The 19998-nt window shown below is 40.7% G+C and overlaps 1 protein-coding gene across 2 annotated transcripts in view; it reads left to right on the plus strand.

Moving 5' to 3' along the window:
• The window catches only part of KLF3 (KLF transcription factor 3), a 35795-nt gene that overhangs the window by 10293 nt on the left and 5504 nt on the right, over positions 1 to 19998 (plus strand). For both annotated transcript variants that reach the window (XM_055434180.2, XM_055434181.2), the window contains 4 exons: positions 4756 to 4851; positions 11584 to 12070; positions 12950 to 13100; positions 18734 to 18894. In XM_055434180.2, coding sequence (XP_055290155.1) covers positions 4795 to 4851; positions 11584 to 12070; positions 12950 to 13100; positions 18734 to 18894 — 856 coding nt within the window. In that variant the 5' untranslated portion in view covers positions 4756 to 4794. The remainder of the gene's footprint in view (positions 1 to 4755; positions 4852 to 11583; positions 12071 to 12949; positions 13101 to 18733; positions 18895 to 19998) is intronic.

The raw sequence follows: 19998 nt of genomic DNA on the forward strand, positions 1-19998 counted from the left end.
AGAGGGAACTATATTGCTTGTGAAACTTCATGTAAGTGATTCACCAAAGCTTCTTAAGACCTAAACATGCGGTTGTGCATCTTGACAAAAATCTGAGCCTTCTTATGACAGCTGAAAAGTCAGAAGTATAAGTAGAGTGTGAAGGAAAATCTGTTTCTTCCTTTTGAAGGAAAATTCTCCATTGGCCCTTCCCAGCAAAATAACAGTTGGGGAAGAAGACGTTTGTTCCGTGATGGGAAGTTATTTTGGCGATTATTTCCTATATTATTGCTTTTAGGCACTTTGATAACTTAGACTTTTTTTTTTTTAAAACCTGTTTTGCCTGTTTTTTCCCTCTTGTAAATGCAGTGTTATCCTGGGATTACTAGTTTAGAATGTATGTTTCCTAAGCTAGTTTAACACAACTAAGATGAAAACCTGTTAATGTTTGGGAACTAGTTGTAAGAAAAACAGAACCACTTTTGGGGGCCTTCTAATCTCTGTGATAAGAATTCCTGAGCCTAGTTAAAACCCACTAGATTTAAAGACCCTGACTTTGGCAAACTCAATTGACTGCCTGTGTCCTAGTCTTTAAATACTTGTTTAAGCACGCCACCTAATGGTCATTCTTGGAACTGCTGTCAGGGTTATGTAGTAATTGATTTTCTATAGCATTTTAAGTTTACTTTCAGCAGCCCCAGAGCTCAGAGTTGCCCATGCATAACAAAAGCCACTAAGTTTAGAGATTCCACTTCTTCCAGTGCTGAATTATATGGAAGGCCCTTCAGTGACATGCAGTCACTCTTTTCTTATTCTAGATCAGAACCCAAAGATAAGCTCAATGCTAGTGGCAAAAGTGGTCCATTCAGAGATAGAGACAGTAGGTACAGAGTCTAGACTTGTGCAAATAAATAAACAAAAGTTTGATTTGCATTAATATGTTTGAGTCTATTCCTAAATCTGATTTCTTCTAGCTTAGCTTCCCTGTTATTTTTATTAAAAGTTTTAATTATAGAATTAATTTAAAAATAGGCACACAGGTATGTATAAACCTGCCCCCACCTCTCCCAAGAATTCCTTGTTAAAGGTTAGGGTGTGTCTTTTTCTTATGTTTCTTTTTTTTACATGTCTTCCATAGCCTTTGACTATCACTGAAAGTATAATCAGTCATTTTAGAAGCTACAAGATTGAGCGCAAAGTACTGTTAAACATGTGAGTAGACAGTGAGTGTGGTTCTGTTCACAGTGACATTTGAATTTTGCACAGACTTTTTATTGTCAAGTGATGCTTTATTTAGTTAGGAGTTTTAAAATGAGGTATTCTGAATTCTATAATATCATTACTTGTTTATTAGCTGAGATCCTTATGTATGAGAAGTATCCCTTCATCAGTGATTGAGTTACTCTTCAAGGTACAATTCTGAATAAACAACCCTTACAATTACTTTATAATAAAAATGAATCCAGTTTTGTTAGGAGGGATGCTTTATGTTAGATGAATTTTTCTCTTAAGAATTGGAGCCAATTATACAGAGTGAAGTAAGCCAGAAAGAAGAACATCAATACCGTATATTAACGCATATATATGGAATTTAGAAAAATGGTAACCTAAACCCTGTATAAGAGACTGCAAAAGAGACATAGGCATTTAGAACAGTCTTTGGGACTCTGTGGGAGAGGGTGAAGGTGGAATGATTGGAGAGAATGGAATTGTAGCATGTATATTATCATAAGTGACCACTCCAGGTTCGACGCATAAATTTTCCTCTGTTCATTTCTTTGCATTTGTGCTTTTTTAATAAAATTCTTTTTTAGAAATAAAAAAAAAAAAAGAGTTCAAGTGTTTGAAAGCACTAATTTCCTTAAATTTAGATAAAACATAAAAACTAACAAATGAAAGTAATTTCACTAATGTCTTAAAATGACACAAACTATAGCAAGCTAATGTGTCATTCATTTCTAAATGGGTTCAGTACTTACTGCTGTAGACATTTGAAAAACTCATTTGAAAAGGGCTTTATGAGCTAAATGATGGGGTTAGGATTTAAACCAAAATGAGCTCCAGACCCCATCATCTTTAATTCCACTGTGCTGCTCCTACTGGTAGTAAAGGATTCCAGGTAAGGCAAGGTGTAGAGATGATAGGAAACTATTGGGATGGTGCAGTTATCAAGTGACAAGGTCCTATATGAGATCTCAGATAGGATTAAAGCCCCCATTACTTTTTAAACTGAATTTAATCTGAGTTTTTTAAGGGGGTGTGTGTTGGGGAGGGGGTAGTGTTGACCACTAAGGCTAAATATTCTAGGAAAGAGGCAAGTACTTGACACTGTTCCAGAGATCAGAATCAACAAATTTAGTGCTGTGTGTATCGATTCAAAATTTGTGTGCATATTCAGATAAACAACTTGCAGGGCAAAAAGAGTTTTTCTTTTTTTTATTATTATTTTTAATCTTATTTAATTTCCCCAAAACCATGAAGATAAATCTTTTAGGAAGTAGACAAAAGAGGTGCCCTCTGCATTTTGCATGTAAAAAAGGGCCTCACCCCTACCCCCCGCCGTCCACTCCCCCATGGAGAGGGTCAAGTACAGATCTCCTGCTTGAGTTTCAAGATCAGAACTCTTCCACTACACTCCTGAGAATATGAGTGCTTTTACTTAGAAGGATTTGCAGCAAGATACTCTATAGTGGAGTGGATGAATCTGTGAAGAGTAAATTAAATTTAAAAAGCTTGGGGGAGGATGACCAGCCATGGGTCGAGGCTGCTGAATCATCTGACCTCATTGATATAAGCAAGCAGTCTCACATCTTTTGTGTATGGTCCGCTCCGGGGCCCTGGACAGCAATTCTTAGCACCATATCCATCTGTACAGCTGCTAGGCTGGGAACTGGTTAATAATAGATCCCAAGACACAAAAGGGGTTTTCATCCTTCATTATGAAATCATCCATTTTTCACTGGCTATGGGGTTTGTTCTTACTGGGACACAGAAGAGGGTGGTAGCACCATTGATTTGAGCAGCCTGGTTTCAAATTGTGTTCGCAGATTATAATACGTCCTGTGATGTAGGGAAATATAATTTTGCAGTCAGGGCCTTATGTTGAGTTAATGATGATACTCACGTGTTGTCATGAGACCCAGGACAGTCTTTCTTCAGCAAAGCAGTGAAGCACAAGAACTGCACAGTATTACTTTTTATAATTGTGTGTGAAGATATCTTGGTTTAACCCATAGAGCATGGACGTCACTAACAACAGGACTGCTATCAGGGAGGTGGAGATGGGGAGTTTAAATACTGAAATACAGGGGTTTCTATGCCTTTTTCAGGTAGAACTCAATCTAGAACTCGTTCACCTTCCCACCCAAACAAAAGTGATATATGAAGACCTCACTTTTAACCAAAGTGCTGAACACTTAAACCAAATTTGGATAAGAGGGGCCTGAAGCAAGTTGTTGAAGGTCTGGGTAGTACATGGGCAGTAATTCATAACCTGTGAAATGCAGTTATTAATAAATGTTCATCAGACTGAATATTTTGTCTTGTGAGGAAGCAGTTGGAATGATATAGTACTAATAGCAGACTAGTACAGAACACGGAAGAAAAGGGATAACACATGAAAAGTAAAGAAAAAGAGAAAGATCAAACAGAGTCAGGATGGACATTGTCTTTACATTAGGCTAAAAATTGGCTTATTTCCTAATAAGGAGAAATTGACGGTGAATACAAGCTAATATCCTTCATATTTAAAAAGTACTTAGAAAACAATAAGAGGCGTGGGATTTTAATTTTTCTTAAATGATCATGCACATGACCAGTAGAGATGTTGGGAAACAGGTTCTGTTTTGTTGATGGCAATTACAGAGTATCTTTGCTAGATGATACAGCAGATGCTTTGGAAAATGTACATGCTTTTCACCCAAGAGCTCCCTTTCATAAAATTTATCTTAAAAATTAATTAAGGACATGCACAAGGATGCAAATATTAAAATGCTCATTGCTGTCTGTAATGGTGAAAATTTAGAAGCAATCTGCCCAGTAAGAGGAATTAAAAAAAGAAAATCTGACTGGGGGCTTCCCTGGTTCTCCAGTGGTTAGAACTCTGCACTCTACTGCATGGGGTCAGAGTCCATCCTCAGTTGGGGAACTGAGATCCCACCAGCTGCTCAGCACGGTCTAAAAAAATCTGATTGTTTCACACAGTGACACAATGAACTTGATGGTGTGAAACCATACTTACTGGAAAAGAAATAGTTTCCCAATAATTGTTAAGTGAAATTATGGGTACTATATAGTATGCATATTACAGTCCATTTAAAAAGAGTTTGGAGGGATAAAAACAAAGATAGCTGTGATAATTGTTTCCAGGTTGTCTTTTTGCCTGCCTTATTTTTCCCTGATTTTTCTTTCATGAGATAAGATGGAAAGGAAAGTTTTTTTTAACATTTGTATATAATGTGAACTTCTATTGAGCTGCATAGTAATCTTATTAAACAAGCTTGGCTGCTCAGGAGGGCTGTACCTATTGTTCCAGAAACGTCAGGGTTTATGTATTTGAGTTAGAAATGCCAGTTAGCTCTCCCCCCTGGTTATAACCATGGAGTCTGGTCTTAATTACATAAAATGGCATTTTCATAGGTAAGGAAAATAAATTCCAGCTATTCTGGGGGCAGGGGAGAGGAAGGACCAGAGAAGCAAGGTAGGGAAAATTTTTTTCAATGGTTTATATTGAAAGTGACCTCAGGATTTAGACAGACACCTTGTCTTATTTTCCAGGCTAAACACCAGAGCACCCTAGAAAGCGAAACTAAAAGCATGCTCATGTTCGATCCAGTACCTGTCAAGCAAGAGGCCATGGACCCTGTCTCGGGGGTAAGTCTTTCAAAACTGAACGCCTCTTGTTTATTCCAAGTGGTAATAACTTCACTGTGTGTTGTGTTATTCCTTAAAAGTACTCATTACCTGACAGGCATTATTACCTGACAGGCATTTGATAGGCAAACTTTTAAACAGGATCCATGTTTCCTTAAATGCTATGCTGAAGTCCCCCACCCACCCCCAGGATAGCATCAGCATGGAACTTGAGCCACAGGTACATCTAAACAACAGAAATCGTTTTACAGAAACCCCTTAGTTATCAGTTTTTTAGTCTGAGCTCTTAAGATTATTGATTTTGGCCAAAAGGAAAAAAAAAAATGACCAGACTAGTTTTTAAAAATTCATGTGCATAGGGAACGTTAAAAAAAAAAACAAAACTGTACACCATGTTTATCATGATTAGGAAGCAGTTTCCAAATGTACGAAGAGTGAGTTCACTTAGAGATATTTTTCACTCAAGATGACCACCCAGACTATATAGAGGGGTTTCTTAAACATGTTTGTGAATGTCAATCTTTTTTTTTTTTTTTTGATGGGAAGCAAAAAAGACTCCATTTTGCCTCACGCAGTGCTTAGGACGTCCTTCACAAAACTCATTAAAAAGATGAAAATTGGGAAAAGAAAACCCTTGATCATTTTTCATGTAAAAATATATTAAGAATAAAATGATTTGCTTAAGCTCCAAGCAGGCAGCCTTGTGGAGCTGTGACTTGGGAGATGCTAGCGAAAGAACTTGACCCTGAGAATGGAATTTTGTTTCACTCAGAAGAGTCTGTGGTGGCTGGGAGGCAATTACACTCATCGTCTCTTTCAACACTTCAGTGCTAAGCTAGCCGGGTCTCCATGCTTGTCGACCACCAGGGAAGGAGAAATGAGCCCAGTTGTTTATAGAGGCGCAGCCACAGCACTGCGGAGGCTGGACGGGGCTGACAACAGAAAGGTGTCTGACTGCAGAGCCCGGAGCGGCTGAGACTTGGGGGATCTGGTTTAGTGAATGTGAAATAACACGGCCACGCTCCCAACTCTGTCTTGCTCTTTTCTTCCTCGGGCTTGGAAAATACTCACAAGGGGAAAAACTTGGCCTGAGTTGTGGCTCTGAAGGTTGGTAACGACACGCTTGCAAAAATTAGATCATCCTTATGCGCTGGCTATGGAGGTTCCTGCCAAAACTGTTTATACGAGACACGGGGGTCACTCCAAGGCCCGTGGAACTGAGTTGCCATGGAGATTTCTGCGCCAGTGTTTATCACTGTGTATGGTGAAAAGTTAAGTCAGAGTGGCTTTAAGGAAATAGCATTTACATTCTTGCCAGACAACTGTATAACCATATGATAATAACAGAGCAATAAGAATTTATTAATCAAAAAGCTAAATTGGCTTCTAATGTTACTCCTTTTGTCATCAACCCCTTCCCCCAACTATTGCATGATCATACCGGAGGAATATTAAGGTATAAAATGTTCTCATTAATTGTATCCTTGAAATACGAATAGGGTTTTAGTATTGGAGACTGTGATTAATTTGGTAAACGATGTTGGCCCATCAGTGATGCATTTTACTATTCGGTATACTTCCAGAGCCTTTAATCAAGCATGAGACTGTGTCACAGGAGCCTAATTTAAAGCTAAAATGAACTTCACCATACAAGGAAATGCACTTAGCTGAAAAAAAAAAATGGAAATAAAATGAATTTGTTGTAATAGTTATACTTGTAATGCTGTAACATATTAATGCATGCAGTTAAAATATGTGGAAGTATTTTTGCAATTAATGGTCTTTTTCTCCTTCATGCTCTAGTTTTCAAGTTCTGCTGATGCTTATAGAATTTAATTATATTCTTTCACCAAAAGCAAGTTCCAGTCCTTACAATGAAGTTTGTTTCCGCTCTTAAATCATCAAATTTTATCTTTCCTTCCTTCATAGGTGAACTATATGAAATCTGATCTATTGTTCCTTTATTCCTTTTCTCTTTTTCATTCTGCCTTTGACCTAAAGGTTGAGGTCTTTGTTTATTCAGGTCAGTGTTCTAAACATGAAGCAGTAACATGTAAGATTGGTTTTTGCTTCAATTCCACATATGGATAAAAATATTTTACTCTGATTTACTCTCCTCTCTCACCCCTTTTCCCAAAAAGTTAAGAAGAATAAAAATAATCTGCCTAGTTGGTGTTTTGCTATAATTAAGTGAGGAAATGTTATTTTTCTCTTACTGAAGTATAAACCTTCATCCTGCTCACTAAACCTTGTGCCTTGAGGCAGACTAGACTTTGTTTGTTTTTTTTTTTTTTTCAGACTAGACTTTGGATCGTAGATCCTATTAAGGTTTGCAAGAACAGGGAGCAGAGTACGCCCCCTCCCCCTCATTCTGTGCTATAGATCTCTGCTACTTACTGTCAATGCGTTGCTGGCAAAGCCATCAGCAGCTCCCTGAGTCTCCATTTTTTTCTTATTTATAAAATTGGAGATACTTATATGTAAAATAAGAAATGGCAGGTGTATATAAAATGCACACGTAGAGGAGTAGTTTTTACCAATACTGCCAAAGACGGTTGAAAACTAGAATTTAATTCAGGAAACGAGAAAATAAAATTTTAAAAGTATTCCTTCATATTCTTCTGTTCCTAAAGGAAGATTACTTCTGAAGAAAGTGTATTTTTTTCTTTAATGAAAATTATCATCTAAGAGACTCCTTACAGATTAAGAAGTACTTAAAATCAGTAGTCCCTCTGCCGTGTTCTAACAGAAACTTTTCATGACTTTTCTGAGCCTGGTAGAAAGAGAGCTTTCTACTTTTGTTTGCACAGAGGGGCATGACATTTGCTGTTTCCAAAGAGTTTGTTTATAAATGCACCACGCCTTCCTGCACTTGGAACTCCACCCTTGGTATGAAGATTCCTTTGACTTGCCATCGCCCTGTCATGGACAGTCGCATTTTTTTTTTCATATTAATGAATAGTGAAACAGACACTCACCCACGTTTCATGCAGTCACTCCGTCCACTTTAACCAGCTTGTAATGGAAAACTTCACCAAAACTATTTCCAATAAAATGAGAAACTATTAATTCTCACTTTCATAGGAAATGATAGCATTGGAAAATTATCCAGACCCTGTGCCTTTTTCCTCATCACACTTAAAAAAAAAATTTTTTTTTTTGAGAATCAAAAAATTGTTATGCTGAGCCTAGTCAGTGGTAAAAACTTGCTCAGAGAGCATGTTGATTCACGTCATCCATTTGTCCAGTGTTCTCTGAGCACTTGGGCTGGACCATCATCTCCCACTCCACTGATACTTAAATAACCCACAGCAAGTAAATAACCCACGGCACGGAGGTGTGAACACTTGAATGCATGTTACCACTGAGGGAAAGAACCCTTCTTAATAACAGACCTTTTGGGAAAGTAACCCCCTTGCCACCCTTAGTGGGGGTCAGAAGTGGAGGAGACCTTTGCTTGAGTCAGTAGGGCCGTGGATGCCCAGCAGTGGCCAGAGGACCTCTTTCTGCTTCATCTCTACTTGCAGCTGATGTGGATTTTGCTGGTGCAGCCACACATATTTGCATTGCTTCATTAGAACACAGGAATGCTCTGGAACAGAGAGGAAGCAACTATTACCAGTGTGTATCCACCCAAGGCACACACCCCACGCAAGCCCTGTGTCAGTCCTTAATGCTGTGGAGAACCAGATTGTTGCAAGCTGATTGCAGTGGCTTATGCGCTCCACCCAAATGATTAAAGTAAACATGCCTCATAGAAGGTTCTGGTAAACACTGCTGTGAAGTTTGCTAGTGAGACAGTTTGAAGAACCACGTTTCTTCACCCTCAGGCGAAGCAGTCAGACCAGAAATAGTTAACACTGGACTCAGTTGTGTGCCCAGGTCGATGAAAACAGTCCCCCTGCTTTTAGCCCTGGAGGCTTCCAAAGACCACATGTCCAGTGTAGGGGACAGGAGGCATTCATGGGAGGGAAGACTCTCAGCAAAACTGTGCATAATGTTTATAAAATTCAGCTCTGTGTGGCTGTTTCTTTATGGCTTGAGAAACCTGAGACTGTTATTAAATTTGCAAATCCCCCAGGTTCTAAATTCCTGCTTTCCTTAAACTCACCCCACAGATAGAAAATTCCAGCAATGACAGCAAGAAAAGTTTGTCCTCATCTTGCTTCCTATGTAGTTGCCAATAACTTGGTATTAAAATCTAGGTCATAGGGATGTCTTTGAAGACTAGGGCTGAAAATAAGGGAGAAGCTACATTTCTGTGAGTAGAAACAGTGAACACTGCCTCCCATTTCCTGGAGTTTTTGTTTCTTGTACCAGAACTTTTGCCCTTTAGAAAATTATATCAAGCTGGCTAAACTTTAGAACTAGGAGAAATCTTTTTTCCTCCTGTAGTTAATTACTTCCTTAAGCCCTCATTGTACATAATGTGTAATTTCTGTTCACAAACCTTGTGCCTCTTGCTTTTGCCTATTTTAATATTTCTATTTAAATCTATTGCATATTAATATTACTGTATATTTTGAGCCTCTCACCTTATGTTGCACCTGTGTGTGTCTTATTCTAAAGAAAGGTAGAAATAGTCTTCATTTGGTCTTCAATACATAATTCAAAACTATTCTTAAAAACAACAATTTGTTTTGTGTTTCCTGATTTTATATCCTCATGTCCTTGTTTTTAAGCAGTATTATTACTGAAAATTCTCCCTCCCCACCTTTAAATTGCATTTAAATAATTTACCAAATGTTAGTAATAAAAATTAGTGTTCTTATTCTATATCTCATCATTTAGGGCCATGCTAGTCCAAGGCCAATCTATGGCACCTTGAGTCATTCCCCAGTAACTCAGAATCTGCATTTTAACAAGATTCCCAGGTGAATCTGTGTGCTTAGTAAAGTCTGAAGAATATCTGATAACATCAAAGCCCACTGAAGTAAACACCTGTTGTATACAGCTGGAAGAAAAGACCCTGGGACCACAGTGTGTGTTAAGTTCATCTCATAGGCATCTCATTGGGTCCAATTCTAATCTTAACGTCACAGCCTCCTAGAAGAGTATCCAACACCACCTTGACAAGTTTCGACATATCCTCATGACACTTGCTTGTCTAATATTTATTTAGTAATTTTTCTTGCTTCTTTTATAGAACTGCTTTTGAACATAATAAAGTTATTTTGAAAGTGCAGGAATAGGATTTTAAAGCAGCACTGATTCGGAGATTCACCCGATGAGGCCCAGAGAGGAAAGGGTGTGATCTCAGTAGTAATCCCAGTCAAAACCACTGCTGTCCCACAGTTATTAATAACTCATATTATTGGCCACTGAAGGGGCCAGGGAGGTTCAGAAATTAATAGTACATTTAAGCTGTTTAATTATAAGTTCCCATTAGTGGGTTTTCTCAGTTGCATTGTGAGCTAGAATCACAAATACATTGAATTTTAGAGCCAGGAGAGAGGCACAGTATGTTATTTTTCACCCTTACTATAAAACATTCAAATATAAGTAATCCTCTGCAGGCAGACGTGACATGTTACCACTGAAAATATGTTCCCCTAAAATGCATGCAAGAAAAGGGTTTATGTTAAGTTTAATTTTTTTTTAAGCATTCTACAACAGACTTTAAATTTTATTTAAGGAGTATAAGTAATTTTAATGAATTCCATGGCCAAGGACAGTACCCATAGCGTGCAATTACGATTGATTTATATTTTAATCTGGTAAATGAGAGTTACATTATCTTGATATTTTAAGAAAGGAATGTGTTTGAAGACAAGTCAGTTATGAACAGATCTTAGATTTGGGGGGGACTATTTATCTCACCTCCAGGATCTTGTTAGGTTGTCCCCCAGTCTCTTGATGAGGGTGTAGACAGGTAGAAAGGAGAGAAGGCAAAGCCTCAGCTGGTATGCAGGTCCCTTCCAACATCACATGTCCTTATTTGAGTCCTATTATATTTGCTCTTTCTTATAGTTCTGTGTCATCCTCAGATTTGGAGATTAAGTCATCTTCTACAGTATCTCAAATTGTGAATAAATCTGTTGAACAAGTTGGGGCCAAGGACATAATCACCTTCGTGTGGGTGGCCTTCTGTATTTAAGTGTGTGGGATGACTAGCCATCCTGAGTTGCGTGATACTGAGGCATTTCCTCAGATGTCGGACATTTAGCACTAAAGCTAGGATTCGTGGTCATCTTAGCATGGATTGGTCAGTGGCTGGAGAGCATCCCAAGGCACTACCATGTGACTCTGTCCATGTTATCCACAAGTATATGGGAAATGTTCTGTGTATGCTCAGGTGGAGGACACTAAAGCCAAGGAGGGTATTTCCTGCCAATTAAGAAACCCCATCAGAAAAGCAATAAGGTTCCTCGGCTTGGCTGGTTCTTGGTGAATCCCAACTCCTAATGATAAAGGCCCATAAGCCTTTTATAACCTGTTTTAGAATTTTTCCAGGCGTCATCATCAATCTTAACATTGGATATGGCCATCACTGTAGAATTAAACGTGAGAATTTTTGTGTGTGACATAGTTACCATGTTAACTTTAGTACCTACTTTTATTAGACCAACTCTTTCATGGTATTTTTTTGTTTTTAGTGTCAAGCATATATCTAAATCCAAACCATTTATGAAAGTCCATGTAACTGAATGTGCCTTGTTGTGTATTTTCATCTTATTTCGTGTTTGAAGCAAACACACCTGTCTGTTGACACATTACTGTCTTTTCTAATAGTCATACCCGTCTAATTACATGGAGTCGATAAAGCCCAACAAGTATGGCGTCATCTACTCCACGCCATTGTCGGATAAGTTCTTCCAGACGCCGGAAGGCCTGTCTCACGGGATGCAGATGGAGCCGGTGGACCTCACAGTCAACAAGCGGAGCTCGCCGCCCTCCGCCGGGAACTCGCCGTCCTCCCTGAAGTTCCAGCCCTCGCACAGGCGAGCCTCGCCCGGGCTGAGCCTGCCCTCGTCCAGCCCTCCCGGGAAGAAGTACTCGCCGCCGCCGCCCGGCGTGCAGCCCTTCAGCGTGCCGCTGTCCATGCCGCCGGTGATGGCCGCAGCCCTGTCCCGCCACGGTATCCGGAGCCCGGGTATCCTGCCCGTCATCCAGCCCGTCGTCGTGCAGCCCGTCCCCTTCATGTACACCAGCCACCTCCAGCAGCCGCTCATGGTCTCCTTGTCAGAGGAGATGGAAAATTCCAGTAGTAGCATGCAAGGTACCTTTCTGTTCTGCAACTCATCCACACTGCTACCGCCCCCGCCCTCGCCACCCCGCATTAATCGGGACTTGTAGGTCTTCACTACAAGGGAGTCTGATTGAGGGAGCAGAGGAAACAAGGAGCCAAGAGGTGCTATACTCTGAAAAGGAAATATTCAACTGAGAGGCTGCCTAAGGCATTTCCTTTTTCTAAGTGTTGATCCTGGAAGAGCTCCCAAGAATCAGGCTGTCTGTTTAATGCCATGAAACGATTAGTTTCACTACGTACTTGTCAACTTTGGGATAACAAGAATCTTGACTTTACATTTTGCTTTATTGCATGCCAGCATGGTTCTAGGTGCAAAAGGCTCCCAAGAAATATTTTCAGTCCAGGGCTCCCCAGCCTCCAGGATCTAATGCCTGATGATCTGAGGTGGAGCTGACATAATAATAGAAATAAACTGCATGCTAAATGTAATGGGCTTGATTCACCCCCACCCCACAACCCCCACCCCAGTCCATGGAAAAACTGTCTTCCACAAAACCAGTCCCTGGTGCCACAAAGATTGGAGATGGCTGCTTTAGACCATGTGATAACGAATTGCTATTAAAAGCCAGCTTGTTTACTGATTGGTCAGAGGCAGCAGGTTGTTGTAAAAGGAGATAACCAAAAGTCATAAGGAAGAAATCCCCTGGGGGCTATGTCTTAAAAGTCCAACTTCCTACATAGTGTTTGCTAACAAAGTAGGAATTCCACCCCCAGGTTCATTTCTGCTGTCATTTTGCCAAAGGTAGATACTCACACATCAGTGTGGTAGCTAGAAGTTGTGGGATAAGCTTTTAAAGGCTGACATTGGTAAAGTGTACATAGAGTAACTTTTCTATTTTTATTTTTTAGTACCTGTAATTGAATCATATGAGAAGCCTATATTGCAGAAAAAAATTAAAATAGAACCTGGGATCGAACCACAGAGGACAGATTATTATCCCGAAGAAATGTCACCCCCTTTAATGAACTCAGTGTCCCCCCCGCAGGCGTTGTTGCAAGAGTAAGTATGCTGAGGTCTACCCCGCAGTTGCACAGCAGCGTGCATCTCAGAACTGGAATGGAAGCCTGAGCTTCCGATGAGGGATGTGGTGTGGATTGCTAGGACCGCCTGGTCGTTTGGGGCAGCCCCTGGGCCAGATGGAATCTTTCCAGAATCAATGTGCTCTGTTACACTCCTTGTGTCACTTTTCAGTGAATCGGTCACCCTCCGTTTTGCTACTTTACCCCTTAAATCATTTTTATCCTGTTTTCTTCTGTCCTTCCAGACTATGTGTATATAGTCCTCCCATTATCTTTATCCCAATGTGGGTCGAATTTGGTGTTCTAGATACTATCCCACTTAAGGTTGGATCCTGAAAACTCTTTATGGGATCACTCATCGTCCTTCCTGTTGTCACTTCTCATAAAGCACAGTGTTTCTGTGATGGGGTATGGCTTTGATCAAAATTTTCAGGCCAACCACAAAGCCCAGGAAAGATTCTCCAAAACCAGTCCTATGGCAACAGAAAGTTGACGATATTGCTCAGAGAAGCTTGGCTTTGAAAGAACTCTTTCTTCTCCAATCTTTTTCACTGTTGTGCCCTAGAATGTTCAGTCTGCTTTAGAAATGCCATCCAGTAGAAAGTTTACACTGTATCCATCAGCACCCGGGCACCTGAACAGTGGTTTAGCTTGCTGTCATGTGAGGGTGTCACACACAGGCTAAGTAACATCATTCTTGTGGTTTGCACTCTCCTTGACTAGAAGGCAATGGCAAGCCACTCCAGTACTCTTGCCTAGAAAATCCCATGGATGGAGGAGCCTGGTGGGCTGCAGTCCATGGGGCCGCTACTAGTCGGACACAACTGAGCGACTTCACTTTCACTTTTCACTTTCACACATTGGAGAAGGAAATGGCAACCCACTCCAGTGTTCTTGCCTGGAGAATCCCAGGGACGGCGGAGCCTGGTCGGCTGCCGTCTATGCAATCACACAGAGTCGGACACGACTGAAGCGACTTAGCAGCAGCAGCAGCAGCAAGTAACATCATTCTTGTGGTTTGCACTCTCCTTGACTTCCAGGGTTTTCACGGGGGGCTGTGCTTGCAGTAGGTACAGACATTGTCTTTGGGCCCAACATCTTTGATCCCAACATCTTTGATCCCAGCTCTACTTTCCGCCATATGTGTGACCATTTTTTCTTAAGTTACAGTCCTTTCAACATTGGGTTTAAGGACCAGCTGCCTAGTACAGAGGAAGTATAACAGTTATCGTCTCCTCAGACTCCCTTCTGTCACTTTCCTCCCCATATCACTTTTTTCTCCAGCTTTTCTGCCCCCCTTTCTACTTTATCTTCTGCATTTCTCTCTCCCTTACATAACAAATTCTGTAACAGAATATGAATTCTCTGGTTTTAGAACAGCTATTTTCTGGAACTTCAAATAAATTCTGGTTGTATCTACATTCAACCCAAGTAGGTGCCTTCGTAATAGCTCATGGGTTAATTATCATTTGAACCAAATCAGTTTTTTTTGGGGGGGAGGGTAGTTCATCCACTCCCTGATACATGAGAAGGAGAGAATGAATCTCCTGCCCCAGCCGCACCAGTAGGGAGACTATCTGATGGTCTTTTCATTGTTACTCTTCACAGTTGCATAGCACTCCTTTCCCACAAATTTTTTTTTTAAAAAAGAGGAACTTTTCCAAGTGTTTTCAAAGGAGTTATTTCATTCTCCCAAAACAAGCATGTGGGAGTCAGAGCAAATAGAGAACTGATGAGCCAAGACATGTGTGAGTCTCCTGTAATCACACCATTAACAACAGCAGAGGGGACCTGGGCTGATCTCCCGCTTCCAGATGTGTGCTCTTCCTGCCATTTTTAGATCATATCTAGCCAATTGCATCTGCTTCTGTACTTGAGTGAAAGGAAAAACAGACCAACCAAAATGGGGGGCTTCCCTGGTGGCTCAGTGGTAAAGAATCCACCTGCAATGTAGGAGACACAGGTTGGATCCCTGGGTCAGGAAGATCCCCTGGAGGAGGAAATAACAACCCACTTCTCTTGCCCGAAAATCCCATGGACTGAGGAGCCTGGTGGGCTACAATTTATGGGGTCACAAAGAGTCAGACACAACTTAGTGACTAAACAACAACAACAAAACAAAATGGACACAGCTGAATTGCCTCTTTTTTAGAATGACATATGTCTCTGCAAGGTACCTGGTAACATGGCTTAGCACTTGTAATTAATTGTTCGTGAACAGATGACAAAAAAGATGCTCTAAAGTCAACTACTCACAAAGGGAGGGGTCCATTGACTATAAGGGGTTATTCCAAAGTCTAGGTTATTATGAATTACAATGTAACACATTTCAGAAGAAGAATATTTGAAGGCAATATTCTGTGCTCTGAATGCTGCTGAAAAGAAAACATCTCTTTATTTTAAGTAATGTTCTTTTGATGATCTCAAGTTCAGTGGCTTTTAATGATTAATGAGTAATGTGCTTCTTCTAATGCTGATCTAAGAATGCATTTTGCCTCTCAGAAAATTGAACAGAGTAGCCACAACTGGAGCATGTACTCTTCAAGTAATTCTCTCACAGATGTGACTAAGTAATGTCTTGGAGAATGCCCAGTAGCAGCCCACATAGGAAACCAGCTAGCCAGGAAAGAATCACTGGAAACCAAATGCCTGGTACCATTTCAATGAGGCAACCCCAATAATATTTGCATTAGAAAGCCATTCCTTTTCAGGGGAGGACTATAGCTTTGAAATCCATTTTGCTTAATCATAAAGTTGTAGCTTTAGAATTATTTATAAAGTCACTCAGATTCCTTTTGTTATTTATTTACATGTATGAAAGTGTATTTAGAACAAAATCTTGAAGATCAGATTTCCCCATTGAGTTGTGTACATGAAATTGTAGCAAACTTAACAGGGATGAGCTTGGACTTCCCCAGTGGTCCACTGGTTAAGAATCTGCCTGCCAATGCAGGGGACACAGGTTTGATCCCTGGTCCAGGAAGATTCCACATGCTTCATGCAACAAAGCCTGTGGGCCATAACTACTGAGCCCATGAACCCTAGAGCCCATGCTCCACAATAAGAAAAGCCACCTCAATGAGAAGCTCTTGCACCACAACTAGAGAGCAGCCCTCATTCTCCTATGACTAGAGAAAGCCTGTGAAGACCCAGTGCAGCCATAAAGAAACAGTTGAAAAATAAAAAAAGAGGGATCAGCTTAATTCAAAACAATGACCAGGTCTCTGGTATTTACTAGGTATTCTAACTTCTTACTTCTCAAAACAACCTCCTTAAAAATAAGCCGTGAAGAGAGCAAGAAGGGTGAATGAAATTGCAAGATCCTGAGCCTCAACCTATACCAATGTCTGGCCCTTTCAAGATAGACTGCTGACCCCTCTCAGAGTATTACTGCTTTCCGATGTTGCCAGCATCTCTGAACCCTGGAGTAGAGATCCATGGTCTGGTGTTAGGACATCCCTCCCAAAATTCCTCAAGACTAGACAACTGTAAGGACGAAGTTTGCAAGTGGATTTCTGAACCTTGAAATAGCAACAGCTACCATCGAGCAGATGTTTCATCTGGACCAAGTGTTAAGTGCTTTGTGTGCATCACTCACAGCAGCCTTCTGAGATCCTATTAATGTACCCATTTTACAGAGAGGAAACTGAGGCACGGAGAGTGTAACTGCTTTGCCAGGGGTCACAGGGACCAGCAGTGGCAGAGCTGGGATTTAGAGCTGAAGCTCACAGCCTTTTAGGGGACCTTTTTTGAGGCTGACATTTACACAAATGAGTAACGGAAGCAGTGATCATAATTACTACCCAGAAACTATTAGATTCCCAACCTTTAAAATCTAAAAACTGGGAAAGACTTCTGAACTCATCTGGGATTCTCTCCCAGTGTCCCAGAAGCACATAAGATACATTTAACTGTTCATTTTTTTCCTTCAGCACTGTTATTTCGTAAAGTTCTCTGAAGATGAAAATTTTCAGTCAGTGACATTAAAGTTGAAATTTAAAAGTAAACAGATAAACTTTTCTTTTTATTGAAGGATCTTAATGGCTTTTATTAAAAAAAAAGAAAAAACTCTGTCCATAAATCTCACTTATCTGTATTCTCTGTTACTTATACATTTATATAACTGAAGTCCTTGTTCCCTACCCCACCCCCACCCCCCACCAGTTCATATTCACTTTTCCATGTATCTAAACTGGCTAAACTTCATTCTTCCGTATCGTCACTCTAAGCATCAGGGTAGGAAGGTAAAGTGGATACTCAAAACTGACAGTTTAAAAAAAAATGGAAAAACAGTTTTCTTTGCTAATAATTGAGAAATAAGTAAGGTCACTTGATAAAATGAACCTTTTTATTCTCTTCCTAGTCACTTCTTTGGGTGCCTGAAAAAGTTGTTGATAAGAGATGTATTTATTATTATATTTTTACCAAGATAAATAAGTTTTATTTCAGGAACTAAGTATTTATTTTCCAACCTTTCCCCCCTACCCCACCGCCCCCCCGCATATGTTCTTGTATAACATTTTAAGAAATTTAGATTCAGACTTAAAAAGAAGTCTTTTGTCACAGTTAGAGACCAACTACATTGTAATGTATCAAGTAATTAGTCATTAGGGAAGCGAATGGACGGATTAGAACTTGTTAATTACTTACATCAATCATCAGGAGAAGCCTGAGAAAACTGGAGATTTTTCCTGGCTCTTCCTCATCTGCCATTTCTCTGCACCAACTTCCTTTCTGAAAAAGAGGAAGTTCATAGTAGTGATGTTTAACAGGATTTTATTTCACCCCCTCCCCCACCCCGGAAAGGTATGAAGGCACAGGAAAAGTCAGGTGTGGGAGAGGGGCCAGGAAGGCAGGGAGGCTGGCAGGCAGCTGCTGAGGGCCCCAGAGCTGTGCCGGCTCCCGGGTACGGTCCTTCGCCTGACCACTAGCCCTGCCTCAGGCTCCCTCCCAAGGAGGAGGAACAGTGACAGTAAAGGTCTGAGTTTGTTAAGACAGCGTGCCAGCTTTTTTTTGTTTTTTGAAGATCAAAATCAAATGTAAGCCTCTTTAAGAGACTCAAACTAAATGCCGATTACATAGAGGATAAAATATAGATACATCCTACAGTGTGGTTGCCTGAGACTTAGGAGTTCGACCTCTTATATTTTCCCCGAAAGAAAAGTAAGTGGAAGCCAGAGCAGCCTGTGAGACAACACAGAATAGTGTTTAGCCTCCAACCACAAAATTCTGCAAAGCAGATTTCTGTCGAGGGGAAGACTCTCCCAGCACTTCGCACCTCCCTCTAGCATAGCACCTAACCCTTCTTACTGTCGTTACTTATCTACATGTCTGTCTCCCCCTAGAGTGTGAGCTCCTCCAGGGCAGGAACCCTGTTTTTATCCATCTTTGTGTCCCGGTGCCAAGCACAGTGCCTGGCTCATGGTAGGTGCTCACTCCATGTTTGTTGAATGAATATAGCAGTGCTTCTTGGGCTGATCAGCTAATTTCTTTCTGTTTATTTCGTTGGGTTTTTTGTTTGTTTGTTTCTGCCCAGTGTTGTTAATGCTTTTGGTAGCCTGAAGGCAAGGATCTTGTACCTCACCATTTTGCCTTTGACATTGGCTTTCCTAGGAATCACCCTTCGGTCATCGTGCAGCCCGGGAAGAGACCTTTACCTGTGGAATCTCCAGACACACAGAGGAAGCGGAGAATACACAGATGTGATTATGACGGATGCAACAAAGTGTACACGAAAAGCTCCCACTTGAAAGCACACAGAAGAACACACACAGGTAGTAAGAGACTCGCTTCAGTTACCTTCAGAAGTACTAGAAAGGAGTGTTAAATGTTCTGTCTTTGAGAGATTTTACTACAGTGAAATGTTCTCAGGCGTCTTGAAAGTTACCATAGTCAGCTGCAGCTGTCTCTCATCAGTTGTGAAGAATGCAGTTTCTGATGATGATTTGTTTTTATAATAGATCATAGGCAGGGTTATATGCATAACAAGGTCTCTCACAGCCACTTGCAGTTCTGTGGTCTCTGTAGTAAGAGAGAGAAGGGCATGACACCTCCACTGGGAGCAGAGGGGAAAGTGCCCTGAACCGTGGGCCTCTGTCATCAAAGACCTGGCCTTTGTGTAGGCTGTCATTTAATAAATGTTGTACATTAAAGATTAGTTCTTCATGCAGAACAAATAAATGCAGCAGTTAATAGAAATGGAATTCAAATGGAAATGGAAGCCATTGAAGGGAAGAAAAGTAAAGAAATATTGGTAATTATCATCTTCTAAAAGTGAGGGAGCTTGTATGCCATTGCCTGCCACATTTGTTCTAGGGTATTTTCCAGCTTGCCAGGTGTTGAATGTAGAGCAGGCACGGCAGATCTTATAAAAATCGTTAAAGTTGCCCCCTGGGCTCGTGAACAAAACATCTTAAGGAATTCATACAAAAATATTTTTAAACAAACCTGATTAATTGCATTTGGTAGTGGTGATTAATGTTTATGGGAGACCTCATCTGACATGACCTAAAGTCTTGGATGTGAAGTTCTAGCATAATAGTCATCTGCCTCTCTGTACATTTCCTTAACTCAGAATGTGAGGGTTTTGGAGCCTTGTGAGTCATTCTTGTTAGGAATGTTTACACAGAGAACAATCTGGGATTCGGAAGAGGAAAGGAACTGAAGCGTCTGGCAGAGTGGAAGTGAAGTTTTTTAGTGCATCCTGCAGAGGAGGCAGAGGAACCCATCCGGCTCGCAGCCGTCCTTCGGCTTCCTCGCAGTGTTTCTGTGGACAGAGCTGAGGGCAACAGCCTTGCGGTTAGGGGATCACTCAATGGGCAGTGCCAAACAGATTCAGGAGTGCCTCCCCAGGGGCATGAATGGGACTTGAGCGGTGG

The sequence above is a fragment of the Moschus berezovskii genome, chromosome 5 (genome assembly GCF_049115385.1).
Source record: "Moschus berezovskii isolate FMDL1 chromosome 5, NW_MosBer_1.0, whole genome shotgun sequence".
Lineage (NCBI taxonomy): Eukaryota > Metazoa > Chordata > Mammalia > Artiodactyla > Moschidae > Moschus > Moschus berezovskii.